Below are 22,517 nucleotides of genomic sequence, written 5' to 3'. Positions count from 1 at the left end.
AATATTCAATCGCCAGTAGCTGGAAGAAGTAAAGTGCCAGTGGGATGGTTGTATTTTAACTTTTTAGTAAAACGATTCCCTTTCTGTTGTCATTTCTTCTGTCTTATGCTTTCGAGTCATTTCCGACCTATAGCTACTCCATGGACCCATCTCTCTCAGAATGTCCCACTCTCCATCTGCAGTCTTTCTGGTAGTGTATCCATAGAGTTGTCTTGGTAAAAATATGCAAGTGGTTTACCGTCACCTTTCACACAGTAAATCTGAGTCTCCACCCTCAACTCTCTCCCATGCCGCTGCTGCCCAGTATAGGGGAGTTTGGACTTGAAGCAGATTGCCTTGCATTCGCTAGCCACTGCCCGAGGTAAGAATGGAATGGATATGCCTCTGTTTGACTCTCCCTCCCGTAGCCGAGACTGGTAGAACACTGGAAACTTTCCAGGTGCCATCTTGAAAGGGGTCTATTTCTTTTAGTTCCAGAACAATGCTTGGGCCCATTCTAATTAGCGTGGCATCATAAGAGTAAAGCCCTTAAAGGCAAAGCATTGAGCCTTTGCCCAGGAAATAGTAGTAAAACAGTAAAACAACCCCCAACCATGAGGGATAAGAATATTTTCCACAAAGGCCCCAACTTTGCTCCTAGCTGAGCACCTCCGCCCTCTTGCACCACCAACCCCTAGCCCTGGATCAGCTTCAAAATACATCTCCTCTGTCAGAGACCAAAAATCTAAGCACCAGACTTGGACAATTCAAATTCACCTTCACCTGAGGGAATGTGCCCTTTCCCTGCTCAGGGCAAGTCACTTCACTTCTCTGGGCCTCAGTTACCTCCTCTGTAACTCAACAGGTGCTCACTGTGTTGATCCCCATTTTACAGATGAGGTAACAGGCCCAGAAAAGTAAAGTGACTTGCCCAACATCACACAGCACACAAGTGGCAGAGCAGGGACTTTGAGCACTATGGGCAGAGCACTGTACTGGCGCTTGGGAGAGTATGATACCAACAGAGTTGGTAAAATGTACCCTGCTCACAATGAGCTTACAGTCTAGAGTTCGTTTTTTTACAACACTGTTATATGCACATCTCTCAACTCCTCTAAAATTCCTCTCTGAATTGGCTGTAAGGCATTCAAATTGGCTCCAACCCTTTAATTTGACCGCTCTCTTCTCCCACTATGGCTCAGTTTACACTATAGCCTCCTCTCAAGCCAATCTACTCATTGTGCCTCTTTTTCACCTCTCATACTTATTTCTTGCTCACCCTCTCCTTTCTGAATGGAACGTCAATATTTCACTTCCCCAGGCACTTGGAAACTCTGTCCTAATCCTCCTGACCACTCGGTTATTTTCGGCACTTCAACAACCCCTTTCTACCACAATCATTATCTAACTCAGGCTTCATTGACACTTAACTCCCTCCCGCTCCATTTACGCCAGACCACCACTCGTCCCACCTTCAAACATTTTTAAGGTCACATCTCCTCCAAGAGGTCTTCCCTTGATTATGTCTCCTTTCCCCCAGCTCTTGGATCTGTGACCTTTGGGCATTTGATAGTCACCCCACCCTCAACCCCATGGCACTTATGTACACATCTTTAAATTATATATTATAGATTATTTATATTAATGTCTGTCTCCCCTCTAGACTGTAATCTTGTCATGGGCAGGGAAGGTGTCTGCTGATTCTGTTGTATTATTCTCTCCCAAGTGCTTAGTACAGTGCTTTGCACATAGTATGCAGTCAATAAATACCACTGACTGTCTTCCCCTGGTTCTCTTTCCATCTCTCTGACTGTCTTCCATCTCTTTCGCAGGCTGTTCCTCAACCTCTGAACCTCTGTGGGAATCCCTCAACTCTGTTCTCGGTCCCCTTTTTAGTCTCCATCTACACCCACTCCTGCAGGGAACTCATTTGCTCGCACAGCTTCAACTACTAGCCCTTACTTGGATGTTTCCCAAATCTACCTCTCCAGCTCCGACCTCTGTCCTTTTCAGCAGTCTCACATTTCCTTCTGCCTTCAAGATATTTCTGTCTGGATGCCCCACCAACATTTCAAACTTACCATGTCCAAAAGAGAACTCATCTTTCCACTCAAACTCCATCCTCTCCAAGACTCTCCTATCACCTCAAACACCACCACTGCCTGAACCATGGCATTATCCTCGACTCACCTCTCTTATTCATCGCACACAATACGTCACCAAATCCTGTTGATTTTACCTTCACGACATCTCTAAAATCTATCCTTTCTTCTTCATCCAAACTGCCACCATGCTGATCCAAAGATTTTTCATATGGTCAATGGTATTTGTTAAGCGCTTATTATGTGCCAAGCACTGTTCTCACAGCTGGGGTAGATACAAGGTAATCAGGTTGCCCCACGTGGGGCTCACAGACTTAATCCCATTTTACAGATGAGGTAACTGAGGCACAGAGAAGTTAAGTGATTTGCCCAGCGTCACATAGCTGACAAGGGTTGGAGCCGGGATTAGAATCCATGACCTCTGACTTCCAAGCCCATGCTCTTTCCATTAAGCCATGCTGCTTCTCGTAGCTGTCTCTGTAATATCTGTCTCTCTACCCCTTAGACTGTAAGTTTGTTGTATGCAGGGAATGTGTCTACCAACTCTGTTATATTGTACTCTCCCAATCACTTAATACAGTTCTCTGCACACAGTAAGTGTTCAATAAATATGATTGATTGATTGGTTATCTTAATGTCTGTCTCCCCCCATAGACTATGAGCTCCTGATGAGATCCCATCTACCATCTCTGTTGTACGGTACTATGCTAAGCACTTTGCTCTGTACGAAGTAATGATTCAGTAAATACTGTCGATTATGAATGGACAGAACAATACCAACAGCAATGGTTTCAAACCACCTTCTCCCAACCCTCTGTTTCCCACTGAAACTATGGCTGCCAGTACTATTTTTGATAAAGGGTGAGTTTGTAAGAGTGCAATAACTGCGTTGTCGCAGGAATGACTGTACTTTCTACCAAAAGCCAAACCTAGATTAGCGGTACAGTCGTTCACGTGGCGTGGGAAGCTATTGTTTTAAATCATAGGCTTGTTTCTAGCTTGAGGGATCCCACTCTCTGGCTATAGGGAAGGTAAAGGTGGTGCTTGAAGCAAGGAGAGTGAAGTTGAACTGGACAACACCAGAGGACAGTATGGAGTTACTGTCTGCACTGTTAAAAAGTGAATTCTGGCGTTAGGACAATTTAAGCCTTGGGCATTACGGCACGGGAATAAAAAATTCCAAAACTTTCCAGTGAGGTGTACTGATAATCACAACAATTCTGAAGAAAAAAGAAAACCCACAGACTCATTTACAAATATCTGTGTTTAAAATATTTCAATTTAAGATCATTCTGAGTGGGGAATTTAGGACATTTTTTCCCCTTTATCAGAAATCTTTTCAGTCTGTACTGTTTCATCAAGCTTAAAAAGTGTTACAAAGATTCAATTAAAGAGTACTTTTACTTGAACATCTAATCAGGATATGCGGATAATGAAATTCTATTTCTTAGGGATTTTCCTTTTCTGAGAAACTAAAGAAGATAAAATGTTTGCATTTGATAGGAAAGGAATGCATTGAGCTATTAAAACAAAAAAGCAGCACCTTCCATATCATCCACTGAGAAGCAGCATGGCTTAATGGATAGAGTAGGGGCCTGGGTGTCAGAAGGCCCTGGGTTCTAATGCTGGCTCTGCCACATGTCTGCTCTGTGACCTTGGGCAAGTCACTTAACTTCTCTGGGCCTCAGGTATCTCTTCTGTAAATAGGAATTAAGAATGTGATCTCCACGTGGGACGGGGACTGTGTCCAACCTGACTTGTATCTACCCCAGTGCTTAGAACAGTACTTGGCACATAGTAAAGTGCTTAACAAGTACCATAATTATTATTAATAATAGTATAGTTGCCTAACATGCCACGTCGCATTGAATCAGTGTGACAGCCACTGTTTTCTGATTCTTAGAAAAAAGTATTCAGTAATAAAACAAGAACTAGGATGCCTAGTTCAAGCTCAGTGCGTTTCAAGAGTTGCATGTATTTAAACTTGATTCAGCTGTGGGTCATGAATTTGCCATTTCTGGAGGAAGGAAAAAAGCCCTGTCTTGCAGCTGTTTTCTGTTTCATAACCTTGAAACTCCGATTTAAAGTCTGATGATGTTTGAACAACGGTTAACAATCGAATGCCTTTGGAGGCTCTTACCCGTACACTTGTAATCAGAAGCTACTCCTTTAAGCATGGCGTCAAACACCGACAGCTCCACTCTCTGTTTTCTGTGATGGCAGCTCAGCAGCAGAGAAGGCTGAGATACCACCAAGTAGAGAAAAGGTTCTAGCTGTACATCGCCAGTTCCTCGTCGTCCAGGCTGGCGAACAATGGTGATTCCAAGGGCTTGCCGAGCAGATGACCTTGTAGAAGCACGAAGACACTCCAGAGACAGAAGCCCAGTTTTTCTCCCAGTAGGCAATGAAATGTTACTGCTTAAGAGATCATCTGCGGTCACTGACGAAATAGAAACCGGACCGGTTTTAGTACCGACGTCCGAATCCGCTTCGGTGAGGTTTAATGCATTTTTGCCCATTTTCTCACCATCCTTCTGGTCCTTCAATGGCTTAGATTTAGGCACGGCAGTACAGGAATAGGTCATTAGGGAGATTCTACTTGCGGTAATAAATACATCAAAGGGGATAAAATTCAAATTTTTCACAATGGAAGACTGATGAGAAGGGCGGGCGATGCGATGTTGACTGGTACCACTGTGTTGTTCGATCTGGACAATTCTTATTTTCACGCTGTCACTCCCAATGCCGCTGTCTTGGGCCCCACTGTAGCGAGAAGAGGTTTCAGCCACGCCACCGTCAGACGTGTCCATTTTTTTCTGCTCTTGTTTGGAGACCTGGGAGGGAAAATACTATATTCACTTCATTTGCTCTATCCCAAGTATTTCCATTTTAGTGGCGAACAATTACTATATAAACATAACGTCAAAAAAGGAATTAGAAAAAAAACCCTGCCAAGAGTAGCTTTTAACACAGTAATCGCTCATGAAAGACCCAGTAGGTATCCGATCCTAAGAAATGATGACACATCTCATTCCAAGTGCCAAAGATATATATGAAGGGGAAAAAAAGCAAATATGGGTTTCTGGACTCTTAGACTTATTTTTAAAAACTCATTCTCCCTCTGAATGGCTACACAATGGCCACCATGACACTGTGCTGAGTTGGAAAGATTAAAGGAATAGTTTTTACAGGTAAGAGTAAATGACGCTACATTTTGAGCTTTTGATATTTAAATACCTCACTGCTGAAAAATGGTCCTACAAACATTTTAGAGCAGGAAAAGGAAACTCCTTGGGGGCAGGGAACCAATCATATTTACTGAGCACTATGTGCAAAGCACTGTACTAAGAGCTTGGGAGAGGACAACAAAATTAGCAGACACATTCCCTGCCCACAACACGTCTAACATATCTGTTATATCGTACTCTCCCAGTTGCTTAGGGCAATGCTCTGCCCATAGTAAGAGCTCAATAAAAACGAGTGACAAAGGGAAAAGGGAATCTGCTTCCAAATTATTCAAAATGACTGAAAAAGTAAACATAAACTAAAAGCAGTATGGCCTAGTGGAGAGAGCATGGGCCTGGAAGACAGAAGGACCTCTACTTATCCTAACTCTGCCACCCGTCCGCTATGTGACCCTGGGCCAGTCACTTAATTTCTCCGGACCTCGGTTACCTCGACTGTAAAATGGGAATTAAGACAGAGAGTCCCAGGGACTGTGTCCAACCTAGCTTATATCTATACCAGCTCTCAGTATAGCGCCTGGCACATAGTAAGTGCTTAACAAATATCATAAACATATATATGTCATACACCCTTCAAGATGTGGAAGGATTTTTGTAGGGGAGAGTAGGGTAAATTACAGCTGCAGTATATTTACAACATGAGTAACAACTCAGGTATATGTCAATTATTTTAACAAATGTTCGTGGCTCAGTGGAAAGAGCCCGGGCTTGGGAGTCAGAGGCTATGGGTTCAAATCCCGGCTCTGCCACTTGACAGCTGTGTGACTGTGGGCAAGTCACTTAACTTCTCTGTGCCTCAGTTATCTCATCTGTAAAATGGGGATTAACTGTGAGCTTCATGTGGGACAACCTGATGACCCTGTATCTACCCCAGCGCTTAGAACAGTGCTCTGCACAGAGTAAGTGCTTAACAAATACCAACATTATTATTACAGTGATTTCTACATTGCTCACCCTAGGCCTAAGCACCTTCCACATGCATAAACATGCTTATTTACATTGTGAAATTTTAAACAGAATTAAAATATACTCAAATGTGCAACTTCCCACATACTAAATGCAATACTGCCTTGATAAAATAGTAGTAAGACATCCACATATTATTTCCTACTTTTACTGCACAATCTGTAAGCTGTAGAACTATTTCTTAAAATGAATTATCATGGATCAATAATGTACTGGTTCTTTGCCATATGGAATGAAGAGTTCATCTAACACAGGGCAATTTTCTAGAACCAAAATCACTGATGAAATGATAATTGAAATACTTTATTTTAAAAAATCTTTTACTGTTTCTTATTATCAGTTTTTTAGATTCACACTTTCACCTCATACCAAACTCTGCACTCTCATGCATCCCATGGGAATGAATCAAGAAATGACAGAGGGCAACAGCACTTACAGAAGCAGCAGGGAAACCTGGCCCCTCTGATATTAAGATTTAAACCCTGCACACAAAATCCATATACACACTCCCCCTAAAAAGTACTTTTGGCGGATCATCGCTGGAGAGTCCAATCAGTGAGTGAAGCCTTACGTAATTCTGTAAATAAACTCATTTTACACTTACGCATATGTGCGCTTGTTAATGAAAGAACTGTTTTAGTAGGAGAAGGACAATGAAAACTCACTAAAAGAAACTACATTTTATAAGCATGTTGTTTTCAATTTTCCCCTGCTGGTTTATAGATTTGGGTCTAAAATCCACTCTCCTCTTTTCTTCAAGTGAATTGGGCATTTCCCGAAAATTGCATTCAAGGAGGGATCGGCCACCTGTAGGGAAACGAGGGAAGTTTAAATTCCTACTAAGTGCTGCGACTGCCATTCTAGATTTTAGCTAGAGATGAATGAAGTTGCGTTTCAGGAAAAAAAAACAAACCTACTACCACTGGGAGAAATATGGTGACTGCTAACTCAGTTCACATAGGTGACAACAGAAGTCATGTGACAACTAATTCTACTTACTACCAAGCACTGTGGAATTGTGCTTTGCACAAGGTAAACGCTTAATAAATACAACTGAATGTAATACTATTGAACTGGAACTGGTGGCCCAAGGCATCAAAGATTCTGAATTCCAGTTCATATCACAACCCACCTAAATCCAGGGAAATAATGTATTCAAGGTTATTACTACTTCCCCTCTCCCCAAGTCGTAACAGATAATTATTTTACCAGTATCACAAACAAGCGATAGATTTGCAAGGTAGACTTCAGCTATTACAGAAATCCAGCTATGCTAGTTGAGCTCATTGTGGGAAGGGAACGTTCCTAACAACTCTGTTTATGGTGTACTCTCCCAAGCCTTTAACACAGTGCTCAACACAAACCAAGCACTCAATAAATGCCATCGATTGACCAATAGTAATAATAATGACAATAATAACTGTGGTATTTGTAAAGGACTTACTATGTGCCAGACACTATACTAAGGGCTTAGGGAGGAATACAAGCAAATCGGAATGGACACAGTCCTTGGCCCACATTGGGCTCACAGCCTTAATCCTCATTTTACAGATGAGGTAACTGAGGCCCAGAGAAGCAAAGTGACTTGGCCAAGGTTACAAAGCAGACAAGTGGAAAAGCTGGGATTAGAACCCATGACCTTCTGACTCCCAGGCCCGGACTCTATCCACTAGGCCATGCTGCTTTCTAGATCAATCTGTCATGACTAAAGAGTCCTAGGCCCGTTACTGAGTAAAGTTTTACAGTTAATTAACTGTGCCTTGTTTTAAACCTGAGCATCAATTTACTGCTACTTTGTGGGGGGAAAAAAATTAAAAAGCTCCACAGTGCAATAACTTGGGAAGGAACCTCCGCTTTGTTATAGGCTAAAGGGACTAATAATTTAAGTTGTCAAAATCAACGATATTTTCTCGGTGTTAGCGAATGTAAATGGCAACATCTATCATTGGGCATTACTGTTGGATCAGTTCTCCTGCTCTTTACATAACCCATTTAAAATGAACAATAAAAGTTTTCTTTAATTAGCTACTGGTGTGCATTAACATGATCATGATTAAACCATAAAAACCAACTGTACATTACTCTGGTCCCCTTCCCCATATGTTTTAAATTATTCTAGTTGAAAATGTACTTTGAGTCCCTTTTAAAAGTTCGACCTTCTGCTTTCAGAGAATTAAATGCATATTACTGTAGTGGAGAAGATAATGTTTCAGACCTCCAGGCATATATTAAACACACTGGCAGCACATTAGACAAAATGCTTTACTTATTAGATACTTCCTATTCTAAACAGTGTCATCAAAGGCTAAAAACAAAATCCATATAAAAGCTGCACAATGCTTCCACACAGAACCTGTGCCAAAATCCCTGTACTTTCCAACTAATGAGGAAAGGATGTGTACTCTTAACATATGAATGTAAGATTTTCCAAGCATTCACTTTAGGAAACTGGGCTATTGATTCCATATGGCTTATGTTAAATGAAACTGTATTGGTAAAATAACCTTTAAGATATCTGGCATGATAACTGTAATTAAACAGTATTCAAAGGCCTAAAACAAAAGGGAATTTGGTTCCACAATGGCTAATTAAAATAAAATGAAAAAACACAGCATGTCATCTATCAAGATAAATTGTTATTGTTTAAGAACTATTTAAATACTGTTAAAATATACTTTTAGATAAAATCTGAAAGGACTGGAAAAATATTTGTGGCTTAAAAATGGATAGTTTGGCGAAGAAAAAAGTATAGGACTCTGAAATTTTATGCTGAGATAACAGCTTTAAAGCTTTGAGCATAACCAGATGGTTCTTAAATTCAGAGGAATGCTACAGTTTCACTGTCAATGGATTTCAATAAGAGGAGGTTTTCAATAGCTAGGAAAACATGTCAAGTTGACAGTTTACTTCTTAGATCATTTCACTGCATTTTCCCATCCTTCCACAGTTAGATGGCCTACAAATACTAGCCACCACGGAAGAGGTGTTGAAAGCTACACTAGTAGCTTGGGAACTAGGACTAATTCTTCCTTTTCGTGTGGGGAGATAGGTAACTTTACTAGCTTAACCCCTGGAGGTCAGGAGGGGAAGCATTATAAACACCTGAAAAGGGCACACTTAGTTCTTGCTTTTTAACAAAAAAAAATCTATACACATCAGAAAATAAGTCAAAGGCGTTTCAGAGATCGGTCCTTAGCTAAGCAGTTTTACAGTATGTACAAAGTCTGATTCAATTTTCTTTATAAATCATGCCACAATTCTATTTTCAGAGGACATTTCTCTTCTCGACAGGTAGAGAGAGAGGACTGATGTTTTTTGGGATGGGAAAGAAGGTGAAAAAGTCAGAATAAACCATCAGAATAGTCTAATTTTTTATTTGAATGCCATCACCAGAGAGAAGAAGAGATGGTTTTTTCCATATACATTTCTAAGATAAACTTTAAAAAATATTCTAGTTGATTCAAATATACTCTCAAAATTTTATTTTCTTGTTTCTTTAAGGAAAACCTAAGTATATACCCTGTGCATGAGAACACTGGCAAACTTTTTCCACTTCCTAATCATAATTATGGTTATATAATGGCAACACTGAAGTAATATTTCCAGCATGTAACACACAGTTAGTTACTCCTTAACCCTGATCAAAATATCCTCAGCCAATCATGAGATCATTTTTCACATCACATAAATTATGGAAAAAGTCACTAGTGTGAAACCACAGAATCAAAGTGCCAATCACATCTGGTACATCCCTGTGACACTTGACCTAATTTTACTACCCTTGCTAAAAAGTAGTAGTATTTTCATGGAAATAAACATCTTGTCTATCTTATAAAATCAACTATAGTAAGAGAATTAGTTCCAGTATTTTTATTGTTCCACACACTGGAATTACAAAGATAGTTTCCAACCTTAAAAAAATTATGTGCTTCATTATGAAAACATCTCAAGTCAAAACATTTGCAAACATAATTCTTTCATTAGATCTGAAAGAACCTTTTTTCAATTTAAAAACTAGAATAGTTGTCCACCCTAAAAACTGACGAGCTCCAGTCTGGTTACTCTATATAGACTGCAAAGTAAACAGTGATTCTAACAATTAGGAAAGCCTCTTTCAGCTTGATAAATTAACTCGCTTAAGCAAATTAATCAAATGTACTTTCAGGGAGGCAGCTTGAAAATTATGTCACCATTATAGTGCGCAAGCTTTTACATTGATTTGATCAATGACCAATACAGTAATATTCTGCAAGAAGTTAGCCTAGCAGTATGCAAATAAAGAACAACTGTGAATCAATAAATCAATCAATTACATACAATGAACATTTACTGTGGGCAGAACACTGTACTAAGCCCTTGGGAGAGCACAATACAATAGAGTTTGGTAGGCATGTTCCCTGCCCACAAGGACTTCAATCCTAAAGTTCTAATTTAGTATCACAGATCAAATTTATTTTTCATTCAAGGAAGAGCCTTATGCTCCCACTGAGTAATACCGCACTGAACGCAGAGTCCTAGAAAGCAAAGATGATTTTAGGCTGAATTTCGCTGAGTAGAATGGTATACACAAGTTCATACAGTGTAATTATTCCCAGTTGGGTGGCAACCAAAGTTTTTACAATACTGCAATAATTTTGCAAATGAGCAGAACTAACGATACCCATCGCTGCATAACAGTGATAGAATGGTTGAAAGTATTAGAGTTCCAAGTTTCCCCATTCAAGCAATGCTAAGTGGCTTCTGCCTGTTAATAGCTCAAATATTCACGTTTTGTCCAATGCTAAGCAAGCTTTCAAGCAATGCTAAGTGACTTCTGCCTGTTCAATAGCTCAAATATTCACATATTTTGTCCTAGCTGTACTAACACAAGTGTGTATGCATACTGCACTGTGTATTTTACGTTTTATTGCCGTGCGTGTTTGGTCTATTTGTCTAATTTAGATTGTAAAGCAAACGGGGTGGGGACTCTGTCAGTTGCTTTGTGGGATACAGACCTAGCACAATGTTGGTTCCTAGTTCACTTTTAAAAACAGAAATAACCTGAATGCACACACAGAAACTCCCGCAACATATGGGTAGGATCAGAAATATTTTACTTATTAGAAATGTCACATGCACAATGCTCTACTTTAGTGATTCCAAAGGCATACCCTATTTTTAGGGGCTTACAAGTTCAAGAAAAAAAATTAGTTCCAGGCTGAAAATTGAAATAAAGCGCTCTTAGCCTAGGAGCAATTTTTGTCAGAAACGGTAACTGGGATAACTTGGCCATTTCTGTTTGAGGAGATGAAATCTAATTAATTTTTACTAGCTTGGGAGTTTGCTTGTTTGCTTTATGTTATAAATACACGATTCCGTTTAATGAAAATAAAACTTGACATATACTGGATAACTTGAACTTTAATCAAAACAGATGACTTTACATCCGGAAAGACCCCAACCAGTTTTTGAATGGCCACGATGCTATCTTTTTTTTTAAAAAAAAAACAGCTACTGTGTATACAAGGTAACTGTGTTTCAAACTGATGAAATGCAAGGTTCACCCCATTGATATCAGTGTGGAAACCATTTCTGCACCAAGGCTGCTTAGAGATTTTCTCTGAGATCGAATCAGATCCAAGCCCTCATTATATCAGGGTTTACAGTTGTGCCTGAGTTCTGAGTCTGTTTTTCATAGAATTCTGCTCTGAATGACTTGGGTTGGCTCCTTTAGAGCCATTCTGATTTTACTAGAAACAACTGTATCATATCAGCCACTCTCATAAACTTCTACCAAGATTGGATCAGCTCTGAACTCCATAGCACATGAAAGTCTGCTATGCCTGTGTGCAGTGGGGCACGAATCACCAGAAACTTTAACTACAGTATGTACTATAATGCCAAGATACACTGGGTTTATAAAACATATCAGTGGTACACCAGTACACCATTTACCACAAATTTTTCTCTAATAATTATGAACTTAAGAAAAATGCTTAACAATAAGAAAACTCCCACTGAACTACAGAAGCAGCATTGGTTATTAAAAAGCCTAAAGGAAAGTTTCCATCGATCAAATGCATTAACTTTTCTTACAAAAAGAGAGGGGAAAGGACACATAATTTAAAAGATTCAAAAAGTAATTAGGAATGTTAACAGTGAAAGTGAGGTTTATCAGGGTTAGAAAATAAATTAAGATTTTTTTCATTACCAAATCAGTCTAAAATATTCAGTTTTTCCACCATATAGAATTGGGCCATTTAAAATAGAGCATGCTATTAATTTCCACAAATAGACTTTGACTAAGCCTAAAGTAGAAAATACTGGATTCTCAAATACAGTATAAGGAGAAATTGCTGATGTTAAAGCATGAAATAAATGTTGAATAAAACAACATGAATAAATCAACATGAAATAAATATCGCATGTTACCAAGAAATACGTAGTTCCAGGGCAGATGATTTCATGTTGCTGTTTGCAGTTCACTGTCACCTTTGTCTTTGATCTGCCTATCCCCACCTAGAGTGTGAGCTCCACTTGGAACAGGGTTTTGCCTGATGCCTTATGTTTTTATCTTCCCTGGCTCTTAGCACAATGCTTGGCACATAGTAAATGCTGAATAAATATGGTAACCACCTAGCTCTTTGGGTTTGTTTGTTTTTTAGCAAAGACATAAATTCTGTATATCCCTTTTCATCTTTATGAACGTGGATTTCATGCCTGCTCAGACCCTATTTAATTTTTCTCATTTTTACCTCCAATAGCTAACGCCAGAAAATTTCTTAGCAATCAATCATCAGACTAAATGATCTGCCATGCATAATCAATCCACTGAGGGTATTTATTGAGCACTTACTGTGTGCAGAGCACTGTACTAAAAGCTGGGAAAAGTATAATACAACAGAGTTGGTAGATTCGGTCCCTGCCCACAAGGAGCTTACAGTCTACAGGGGGAGACAGACATTAAAATAGGTTAGGAGTGGGGGAAATAATCAAGTACAAGAAAATTTACACAAGTACTGTGGGCCTGGGGTGAGTATCAAACTGGTTAAGGGGCACCGAGCCAAGTACATAGTCAACACCGAGGAGAGAGGGGAGAAATAAAGGTCTAAAGTGTGGTACGGTCCCTTGGTGGAGAGGTTATTTTAGGAGGGTTTTGAAGGTGGGGAAGGGTAGGTGATTGCTGGATATCATGGCTGAACGATCTAAGGCGCTGGATTAAAGCTCCAGTCTTCCAGTCTGTAAGCTTGCTGTGAGCAGGAGATGTGTCTGTTTATCATTATGTTGTACTTTTCCGAACACTTAGTACAGTGCTCTGCCCACAGTAAGCATTCAATAAATACGACTGAACAATATTTGTAATGTACTCCATACACAGTAAGTGCTCAATAAATACCACTGATTGATTGACTGGGGAGGGAGTTCCAGGCCTGAGGGAGAACATGGGTAGGGGGTTAGTGGTGGGATAGATAAGGTCAAGAGACATATAATTTTGGGCATGGCATTTTCCTCGGATCTTGAAGGAGCTCCCTGTTACTGAATCAAGTAAGTGATGGTTTGTTGAAAGTTTCCAAATGCTGATCCTACCACTACCAAAAGCTCTCAGTTCCACATATGCCAACCTGTCAAACTGTCCAGTCAGGAGAAACCTCTTCTTATCACTTGGGTGTAATCAATCAGTGGTATTTACTGATCATTTACTGTATGCAGTTCACTGTACTAAGCAATTGGGAGAGTACATCAGTTGGTAAACACACTCCCGGTTCACAAGGAGCTTACAGTGTAGAGTCTGTTTAGTCTTCTCTCTAGTTTTTGATGGTGTTTGTTCAGCACTTACTATGTGACAGGCACTGTATTAAGTGCTATGGCAAATACAAGCTAATCAGGGACACCACCAAGGGCTCACATGTGGCTCACAGTCTTAATCCCTATTTTGCCAATGATGCAACTGAGGTACAGAGGAGTGACTTGACTTGCCCAAGGTCACATGGCAGATAAGTGGCAGAGTCGGGATTAGAACCCAGGTCCTTCTGACTCCCAGGCCCAGGCCACACTGCTTCTCTATTGCCATTTTTCACATGCACTTTCTCCCAGAACCATTTCCATACATATGGGACTTTGTGAACAAATACACTGAGATGGTAAAAACTGAAGCTAGCACATTGAACTCTTGGAACCCAACCTAAACAGAATGATGCGATACATATTTCAGCATTCAGGCTCCTTCATCCCCTAATTAAAATAATAATAATAAAAAGGATCTGCCTGAATCCAGGTCAAATGTTAAAAGGGGACATGTCATTCTGGAAGCCCTTTAAATGGCCACATGGTTTCTGGTTTTGTCATAGCCTAGGTTTTGGTGTCAATTTAAATTGCAAGAAACACTGGAAAGAGAAAACCATTTCCTGGTACTCTTTGTTTTGGGCTTCCACTTCCCTGAACACTCAGCACTGGGGCAGAAAGAGGCAGTGAGACCATACCTTGACCATGCCTAAACCCAACCAGGTCCATCTGATAACACCTCGTAAGTCCGAGTCCCATAGGTTAGAATCAGCCTTTTCACAGCTCTTATGAGAGGGTCACATATGACTTTCTTCTCTCACTGACTACACCTAATCCCTGCAAATCTTTAAGATTCTGGCAGAACCCACCTTTTCCAAGAAGGTTAAATCAGTCAATTAATCAGTTGTATTTACTGAGTGCTTAACTAATCACTTGGGAGAGTACAATATAGCAACATAACAGAGTTGGTAGACACATTCCCTGCCCACAGTGAGTTTACAGTCAAGAGGGTTGCCCTTGACTAACTCGGAACTAGACACAAATCTAAATAATCTCAATAAGACCACTGCATATCTTTGGAACTGTGCATCGAATTGCATTTACATATATATTTATGTAGACTTTTCAAATACTATGGTTTGGATATAAGCAGCAGACTCACTGGAAATACAACAAACAGGCAAAGGCTTGGGCAAGGTCTTCTCAAGGAAGTTGAATAATAGATAGCATGTATTAAGGGCCTCTGGTATTCAGAGCACTTAAATATTTGAAAGAGTACAGCAAAATCAGTAGATGTGAACTTTGGCCTCAAGAACTTTACAGTCTAGTGGGGACATATGCAAAGAATAGTATTTGCCTGCACACTGTGAAAGATATGTTTATGTATGTATTAGCTACACTTATGCTCACAGAATAAATTCTTAATAGTGGCCTATCACATGCTCTGCATACAGTAGGGGCACAATAAATTCTAATAATAATAATAATAGCAATAATAATTATATCTGACAAGCACTGTATTAAGCTATAGGATAGGATATAAGATTATCATATCCCACATGGGGCTCACAATCTCAGTATGAGCAAGAACAGGTACTGAATCTCCATTGTTGCAAATCAGGGAAAATGAGGCACAGAGAAGTGACTTCAAGGCAGACAAGTGGCGGATCTGGGATTAGAACCCAGGTGCTCTGACTTCTAGGCCTGTGGTCTTTCCACTAGGCCACACTGTGTCTAGTGATGGATTGAAGGCAGAGCTAGTTCACAAGGGATTCATGATGGAAGGACTGGCTAAGAAAAAAAAAAGCAGTGAGAGACAATCAAGATGACTGGAGTCAGGTTGGAGGACAAGACCAATTGGTTGGGAGCCCGAAGACCTAAGATTGTTAAATTTAGTTTGATTCAAGAGGAAACCATGGCCCACTTCAAGGATCTGGGGAAAGGTATAAGATGGTCAAGATAATTACTGAGGAAGATTTTTTTCTAATAGATTAGGTTGAGAGAAGGGGGTTGGCACAAGTAGTCTGGGTGAAAAATAATTACTATCTGCATTAGGAATAGGTTTGAGGAAATGAAAAGCAATGGATGAACCCAAGAAAGACTAAGGAAGAAAAGAGTCATTGTGTGTTGGGTGTTGCAATGGTGAGTCTGTGATGGAATTGTCATTTTGACATGGAATACTGCAATACTGACCCTGAGAAGTAAACTAGGAGGATTTAGAGACTTTCTGAATGGGAGGGTACAACAAAATGTTCATATGTAAGAAATCCCGGGCCATAACTACTTCAGAGAGAACCCCTGCTTTTTATAATTGTCTAGATATTAAGTTGCTTATAGAATGGTCCATATGCAAGGGTCAAGGATTTTTAAACAATTAATCAATCAACTGTATTGGGTACTTACTGTGTGCAGAGCACTGTAATAAGTGCTTAGGAGAGTGTAATAAAACAACATTACAAATTTGGTAGACATGTTCCCTGCCTACAATGAGCTTACAGTCTAGGGAGACAGACATTAATAATTTAATTTAAGCATTAAGAATGATTATGATGGTTATTAATAATCATTAATAATTTAATCAGAGCTCTAGTGATAATCATAATGAATACTAATTATTTTAGTGTTTACCACAGTAAGTACTATGTGTCAAGCACTATTGTAAGTGTTGGGGTAGATAAAAGTTAATCAGGTTCATTCATTCAATTTTATTTATTAAGCACTTACTGTGTGCAGAGCACTGGACTAGGCACTTGGGAGATTACAATACAGCAATAAATGGACACATTCCCTAACTACAATGGATTTGCTCAAAATGATTTATATAAAATATCTTTCAAGCTTACAGTCTAGAGAGGTCATACACAGTCTCTGTCCCACTTGGGGCTCTAGGTCAAAGTAGGAGTGAAAACATATATTGAATCTTCAGAATGTCTACCAACTCTGTTGTACTCTCCCAAGCACTTATTACAATGTTGTGCACACAGTAAGCGCTCAATAAATACCACTGACTGACATTTTACAGTTGAGGAAACAGAGCAGAAAAGATGCTAAGTGACCTTCCCAAGGTCAGACAGCAGGCAAGTGGTGGAGCTGGGATTAAAATCCTGATCCAGTTCCACACCCATGCTCTTTCCACTAGGCTAGGCTGCTAGTTCTAAGACTTACCAAAATGAAATGCTAAAAATAGCAAACATGCTTCTCTTACTGAGTGGCTTGGGTTTATCTAATTCTTCTCCTCAGGCCCTTCTGCCTCCATGGCCCTCCTCATTGCCTGCTGTGTCCCCCCAACCTCCTGCCCTTCAGGAACCACATCTTTTCCTTATCTAAATCCCGGCTGCCATTGATTTAAGCTTCTTAAAAACAATCAAATTCACTTCTCCAGGCCCGCCCCCGGCCCATATATATATGTTATGATTACCCCTCATGGTTTAAGTTTCAGAATCTTTCCTTTCTTTCTTGTCTTGAAATAATCTTTCTCTGTGTCCCTTTGTCTTGGAATTCTGTCCTCTCCTCTTAGAACTATCTCCACTTGGAATCAATTTGGAAAGGTCTTGGATAAGATCAGGTTGATTTAAACTTCCACTGCCACTATTACCTAGTTTCTTTGATCCTTCATCCTTGACCATAACCTAAAGACACTTTGCCACAAACGAGATGCCGTAGAAAAAGAAGAGAGCATCTTCTTGTCAATCAGATTATCCCTTTCATATGTAGTTGATTTTATGCAAATTCATGTAATTATTCTTATTTGGTGGCCCTAAAACTATACCATTAAATGTTTAATGCAAACAACATCCTTTACCCTGTCAATTCTATCGGTAGTTTACTCAAGATATTGAGAATTTAAGCATGTGTTAATTCCTTCCACTTAAAACCTTATATCTCTCAATATTTCTTTTACTGCCTGTAAATGCGGTCCACATTACTGAATGGATTATTATATCCACACTGCTCACATGACTCGCTTCTATTATTAAACCATACTTTTTTGATAAATGCCAATCTGTCACTGTACTCTTTCAGATACTGAAAAAATTAAAAATAAAATTGATTCAACTATTAATTTGGGTTGACAACGTCAAAGTAAAACCATAATTTAAAAACTGTGCTATTTACTGTTTTCAGTGAAAATGAAATGTATATAAAGCATATCTTTAAAAATGGGATAATAATTTCGACTATCTGGGACAATAATATACAAAAAACAGAATTCTTTAACAATAGACCGACAGTAGGGTCTTGAAGATATTGGCAGATATTTTATTTTGATAATTACACAGTTCATGTAATTTCAGTTCGCTTTGATCTTAGAGACACATTTTTACAAGTGGCTAAGATGAATTCTCAGTATTAGTTAAGCCTATCAGGAAAATGATGCAATTATTATTCATGCATTACAACCATGATCATAGCGATATTTCTGGCACTCTATTCTTAATCGTCTAATTATAAGCCCAGTGTAAATCAGAACACTTACAGATCAAGTTATCAAAGATTACCTGAGTAATAAATACCCAGTGCTATTTCCTTTTCAAAAAATGAGCTACTTTTCACGAAAAAACATAAATAGTATATCAACAGTGAAATAATGTTTTTTCTAAAATTGACATCTAGGAGGCATGTAGAATTGAAATAATAATAACTAATTACTATGGTATCTGTTAAGTGCTTACTATGTGCTAAGCACTGTTCTAAGCGCTGGGTTAGATACAAGGTAATCAGGTTGTCCCACATGGGGCTCACAGTCTTAATCTCTATTTTACAGATGAGGCAACTGAGGCACAGAGAAGTTAAGTGACTTGTCCAAAGTCACACAGCTGATAAGTGGCAGAGCCAGGATTAGAACCCACTTCCTCTGACTCCCAAGCTTGGGTTCTTGCCACTAAGCCACACTGCTTCTCCAAGGGCCAAGCATCAGAAAAAACTTCCTATAGAGAACAATTATGCACCAACTGCCAGTCATCACAGTAGCTAAATTGTATAAACACATCGGTCATCTCTGGTACTCTGCACATAGTAAGAGCTCAATAAATATGAATGAATGGTGCTTACAAACTCAATTATAACCATCCTCAACACTGTGTTCTATATATGTTTATTCAATTGTTCCTTCAATTATTTATCTTGATTACTCATAAATTATTTTACGGCCCCCGTTAGAATGTAAGCTCCTCACGGACCAGGAATGTGTCACATTTTTATTTTGTGTTTCCAATCAGTATAATGCACTGCACCAAACAGTCACTCAGGAAGTATTATACTATGCGCTTAGAACAGTGCTAGGCACACAGTAGGTGCTTAACACATACTATAACAATAACACTCTGATTCCCAAGAGTGACTTTATCCTACTTCAAATTTCCCTGAATCTATATTAAAAATAGATTGTAAGCTCGTTATGGGCAGGGAATGTGTCTGCTGATTCTGTTGTACTCTCCCCAATGCTTACTAAAGTGCTCTGCCTAGCAGTAAGTGCTCAGTAAATAACACTGACTGATTGATAATAGGAATGCTTAATCGCATGCAGGTAGCAACCTACTATGAACCAGCAAATATTCAATATCTCTCCTTCTGGAGTGCAGATACATCAAAGGATGAATCATGGACTGATTCAGCAGAATTGTTAAACAGGGTTACAAACAGATAAAAGCCACAGATCTGGCACATTAACTGAGTTGTGGAAATAGTTATTGCCAAGGTCTGAATGAGTCGCATACAGAAAGCCAAATATGGGTAGAGCCTTTATTGTAGTACTCCTTTCCTGTAGAAAAACTAGGAGAGCTATTCCCTTTGGCTTTTCCAACCTCATATATTCAGAATCTCTACACAATGAAATGTCGAAGTCCCCACAATGGAATTGATCAAACAATACTATTCATTCATTCAATCGTATTTATTGAGCACTTACTGTGTGGGAGAGCACTGTACTCTTGGGAGAGTACAGGAGACCTGGGTTCTAATCTCAGTTTTGCTGAGTATCCTTGGGCAAACCACTTAATATCTCTAACTATATTCCTTTTAAAGTTTCTACTTTACCTCTAGGCAACCACTTTAGATCCAAATTTCAGAGCGGATGTAATAATCACTCCCCTACATAAAAGCTTCCATTCCTTGTAAACCACAACTACACCAAAAATAAAAATTAAAATGCAAATCATGTTTTAATTGCTTGTTTATAGCTACTGGTATGACAGCTTAAGGATAATGCTGGGTTCTTTTGTATGGAAGGAAAATGATTCTATGTTCTTTAGACTAGTCACATATTTTGTTCTGTATCATTCTAGATTTTTAAGATTCTTAGGCAAGACAATGGCAGAGTAATTTTAGATTATTCTCTTGAGTTCTGTGCATAGGCTATTTGTTTCTGTTCACAGGCTGAATGCATTTTCAACATTCACTGCATTCTCTTTTCCCCTTTAATAAAAATACTTGGTCAAAAGTCTCCCTCTGGAAAGTATTAAAATGTTTCCCACAGTTTTCAATTTAAAAATTATTGGTCAGTGGACAACATTTACTTTTCGCTTTAGTTTTGGTTACTTTTATTTATACATGACATGTTGCATAATAATATTTCTCACACCCACCCTTTATTCTTTCTAGTCTTCAGGTCAGAGTTTAGAGCATTACAATAGCCTCCTCCTTCTAGAGCCTGCCTCCAGCTACTTCAATATGGAAATCTGATTGATACTCTTCCTTTAAGCAACCAACAGCTACAATTCCTTCAAATTAAATGTCAGATCAAGAGCTCAAATGCTCTCTCCACAAAGTGTCCCCCTTGTATGTTAAAATCCCTTATTTCCAGTCATATCCTGACTTGAATTTTCCTACTAACCTACTTATCTCTGTCATTCACAGATTGTGCTTGCCATACCCCCATTTTGGGGCTATTCTTTGCCCAACCACATCGTTCCCTCTATTAGATTGAAAAGGTCTCTAGGGCAGGATCCATGTAATCTTTGTAATCTCATAAGGTAGAGAACTACCGTCTGCATCAATCAATTCACCAATTAATAGCAATCATTGAGTTCCTACTGGATGCAGAGCAGGAACACTTGGGAGAGTAGAGTTAGAAGTTACAATCCCTGACCTCAAGGAACTTACAGTCAAGCAGAAGAGACAGAAACAAGATAATTTACAGATATAAGAGGGGAAAGGGAAAAAAAATATTTGGATGAGGAAGTGCTTAAATAAGAGAGTAAATAAGTTGATAGGTAGGCAAGTGCTATAGGTAGTTGGGTGTATACAATTCTGTAGTTGGCACAAAAGTGTCTAAGTGGTAATCAAGAGGTATAAGACCTACAGAGAAACATAAAGTAATTGAGGGCATGTGATTTCTAAAGGGGTTTGATGATGGGGTGAGCTGATCTGGAACATTTGAAGGGGGAAGGAGTTCCAGGTAGGACAAGGTGAGGGAGAAGGGGGTTGGAGGAGGCAGAGATGAGAAAATAGTTTCGCTGCCAACCCCTAGCCCACGTCCTGCCTCTGGCCTGGAACGCTCTCCCTCCTCAAATCTGACAATTACTCTCCCACCTTCAAAGCCTGATTGAAGGCATATCTCCTCCAAGAGGTCTTCCCAGACTAAGCCCCCCTTTTCCTTTCTATGTTGCTCTGACTTGCTCTCTTTGCTCTTCCCCCCTCCCAGTCCTACAACACTTATGTACAGCACTTGCACATGCATATCTGTAATTTAATTTTTTTGTATTGATGTCTGTCTTCCCCAGTCTAGAATGTAAACTCGTTATGGGCAGGGAATGTCACTGTTCATTGTTGTATTGTACTTTCCCAAGTGCTTAGTAAGCACTCTGCACACAGTAAGCGCCCAATAAATATGACCGAATGAAGAGTTTGAGATGAATCAAGTGTGCGAGCTGAGCTCAAGTGGGAAAAGAAAGTGGATAAGAAGGAGAGTATTTCGGGAGTATCCTGTAGTCAACTGTTTGATGTAGAGGGGAATGGGTACCCATTGAAGGTTTTTAAGGAGTGGGGAGACATTCATTGTGCAGACTGATGTTTGAGAAAAACGATCAAAACCACATAGTTAATAATGGACTGGAGCAGGAAGAGGCTGATACAGTAGTTTAGCCAGAACATGGAAGTGACTGAAATGAGGGCGGTGTCCAATAGGATCAAGAGGAAGAAGGTGGATCTGGGAAATAATGTGAAGGAAAAATCAATAGGATTGAACATGAGAACTGAAAGAGAGGGAGCAGTTAAGGATAATAACGAGGTTATGCAACAGAGAAACAGAGGAGAGTGGTGCTGTCAACTGTGAAGGGCAAGTTAGATGGAGGAGAGGATTTGGGAGGGAATATTTCAGTTTCAGACATTTTGAACTTAAGGTGTCGGTGGGATAGCCCTAAAGGAATCACTGTTAGCAAGAGTAAATGCAAGATATAGGAGGAGATGATAATAATAATAATAGTATTTAAGTGCTTACTGTCCTAGCCCCAGTCCCTCGTCCACA

General features: G+C 39.4%; 1 protein-coding gene across 1 annotated transcript in view; it reads right to left on the bottom strand.

Moving 5' to 3' along the window:
• The window catches only part of VPS13B (vacuolar protein sorting 13 homolog B), a 932,812-nt gene that overhangs the window by 249,397 nt on the left and 660,898 nt on the right, over positions 1 to 22,517 (bottom strand). The window contains 1 exon segment of the mRNA XM_029063425.2: positions 4,222 to 4,915. Within this exon segment, the coding sequence (XP_028919258.1) occupies positions 4,222 to 4,915 (694 nt within the window).

Source organism: Ornithorhynchus anatinus, chromosome 4 (genome assembly GCF_004115215.2).
Source record: "Ornithorhynchus anatinus isolate Pmale09 chromosome 4, mOrnAna1.pri.v4, whole genome shotgun sequence".
In the NCBI taxonomy this organism is placed as follows: Eukaryota; Metazoa; Chordata; class Mammalia; order Monotremata; family Ornithorhynchidae; genus Ornithorhynchus; species Ornithorhynchus anatinus.
This window is presented reverse-complemented; position numbering and strand designations above follow the sequence as displayed.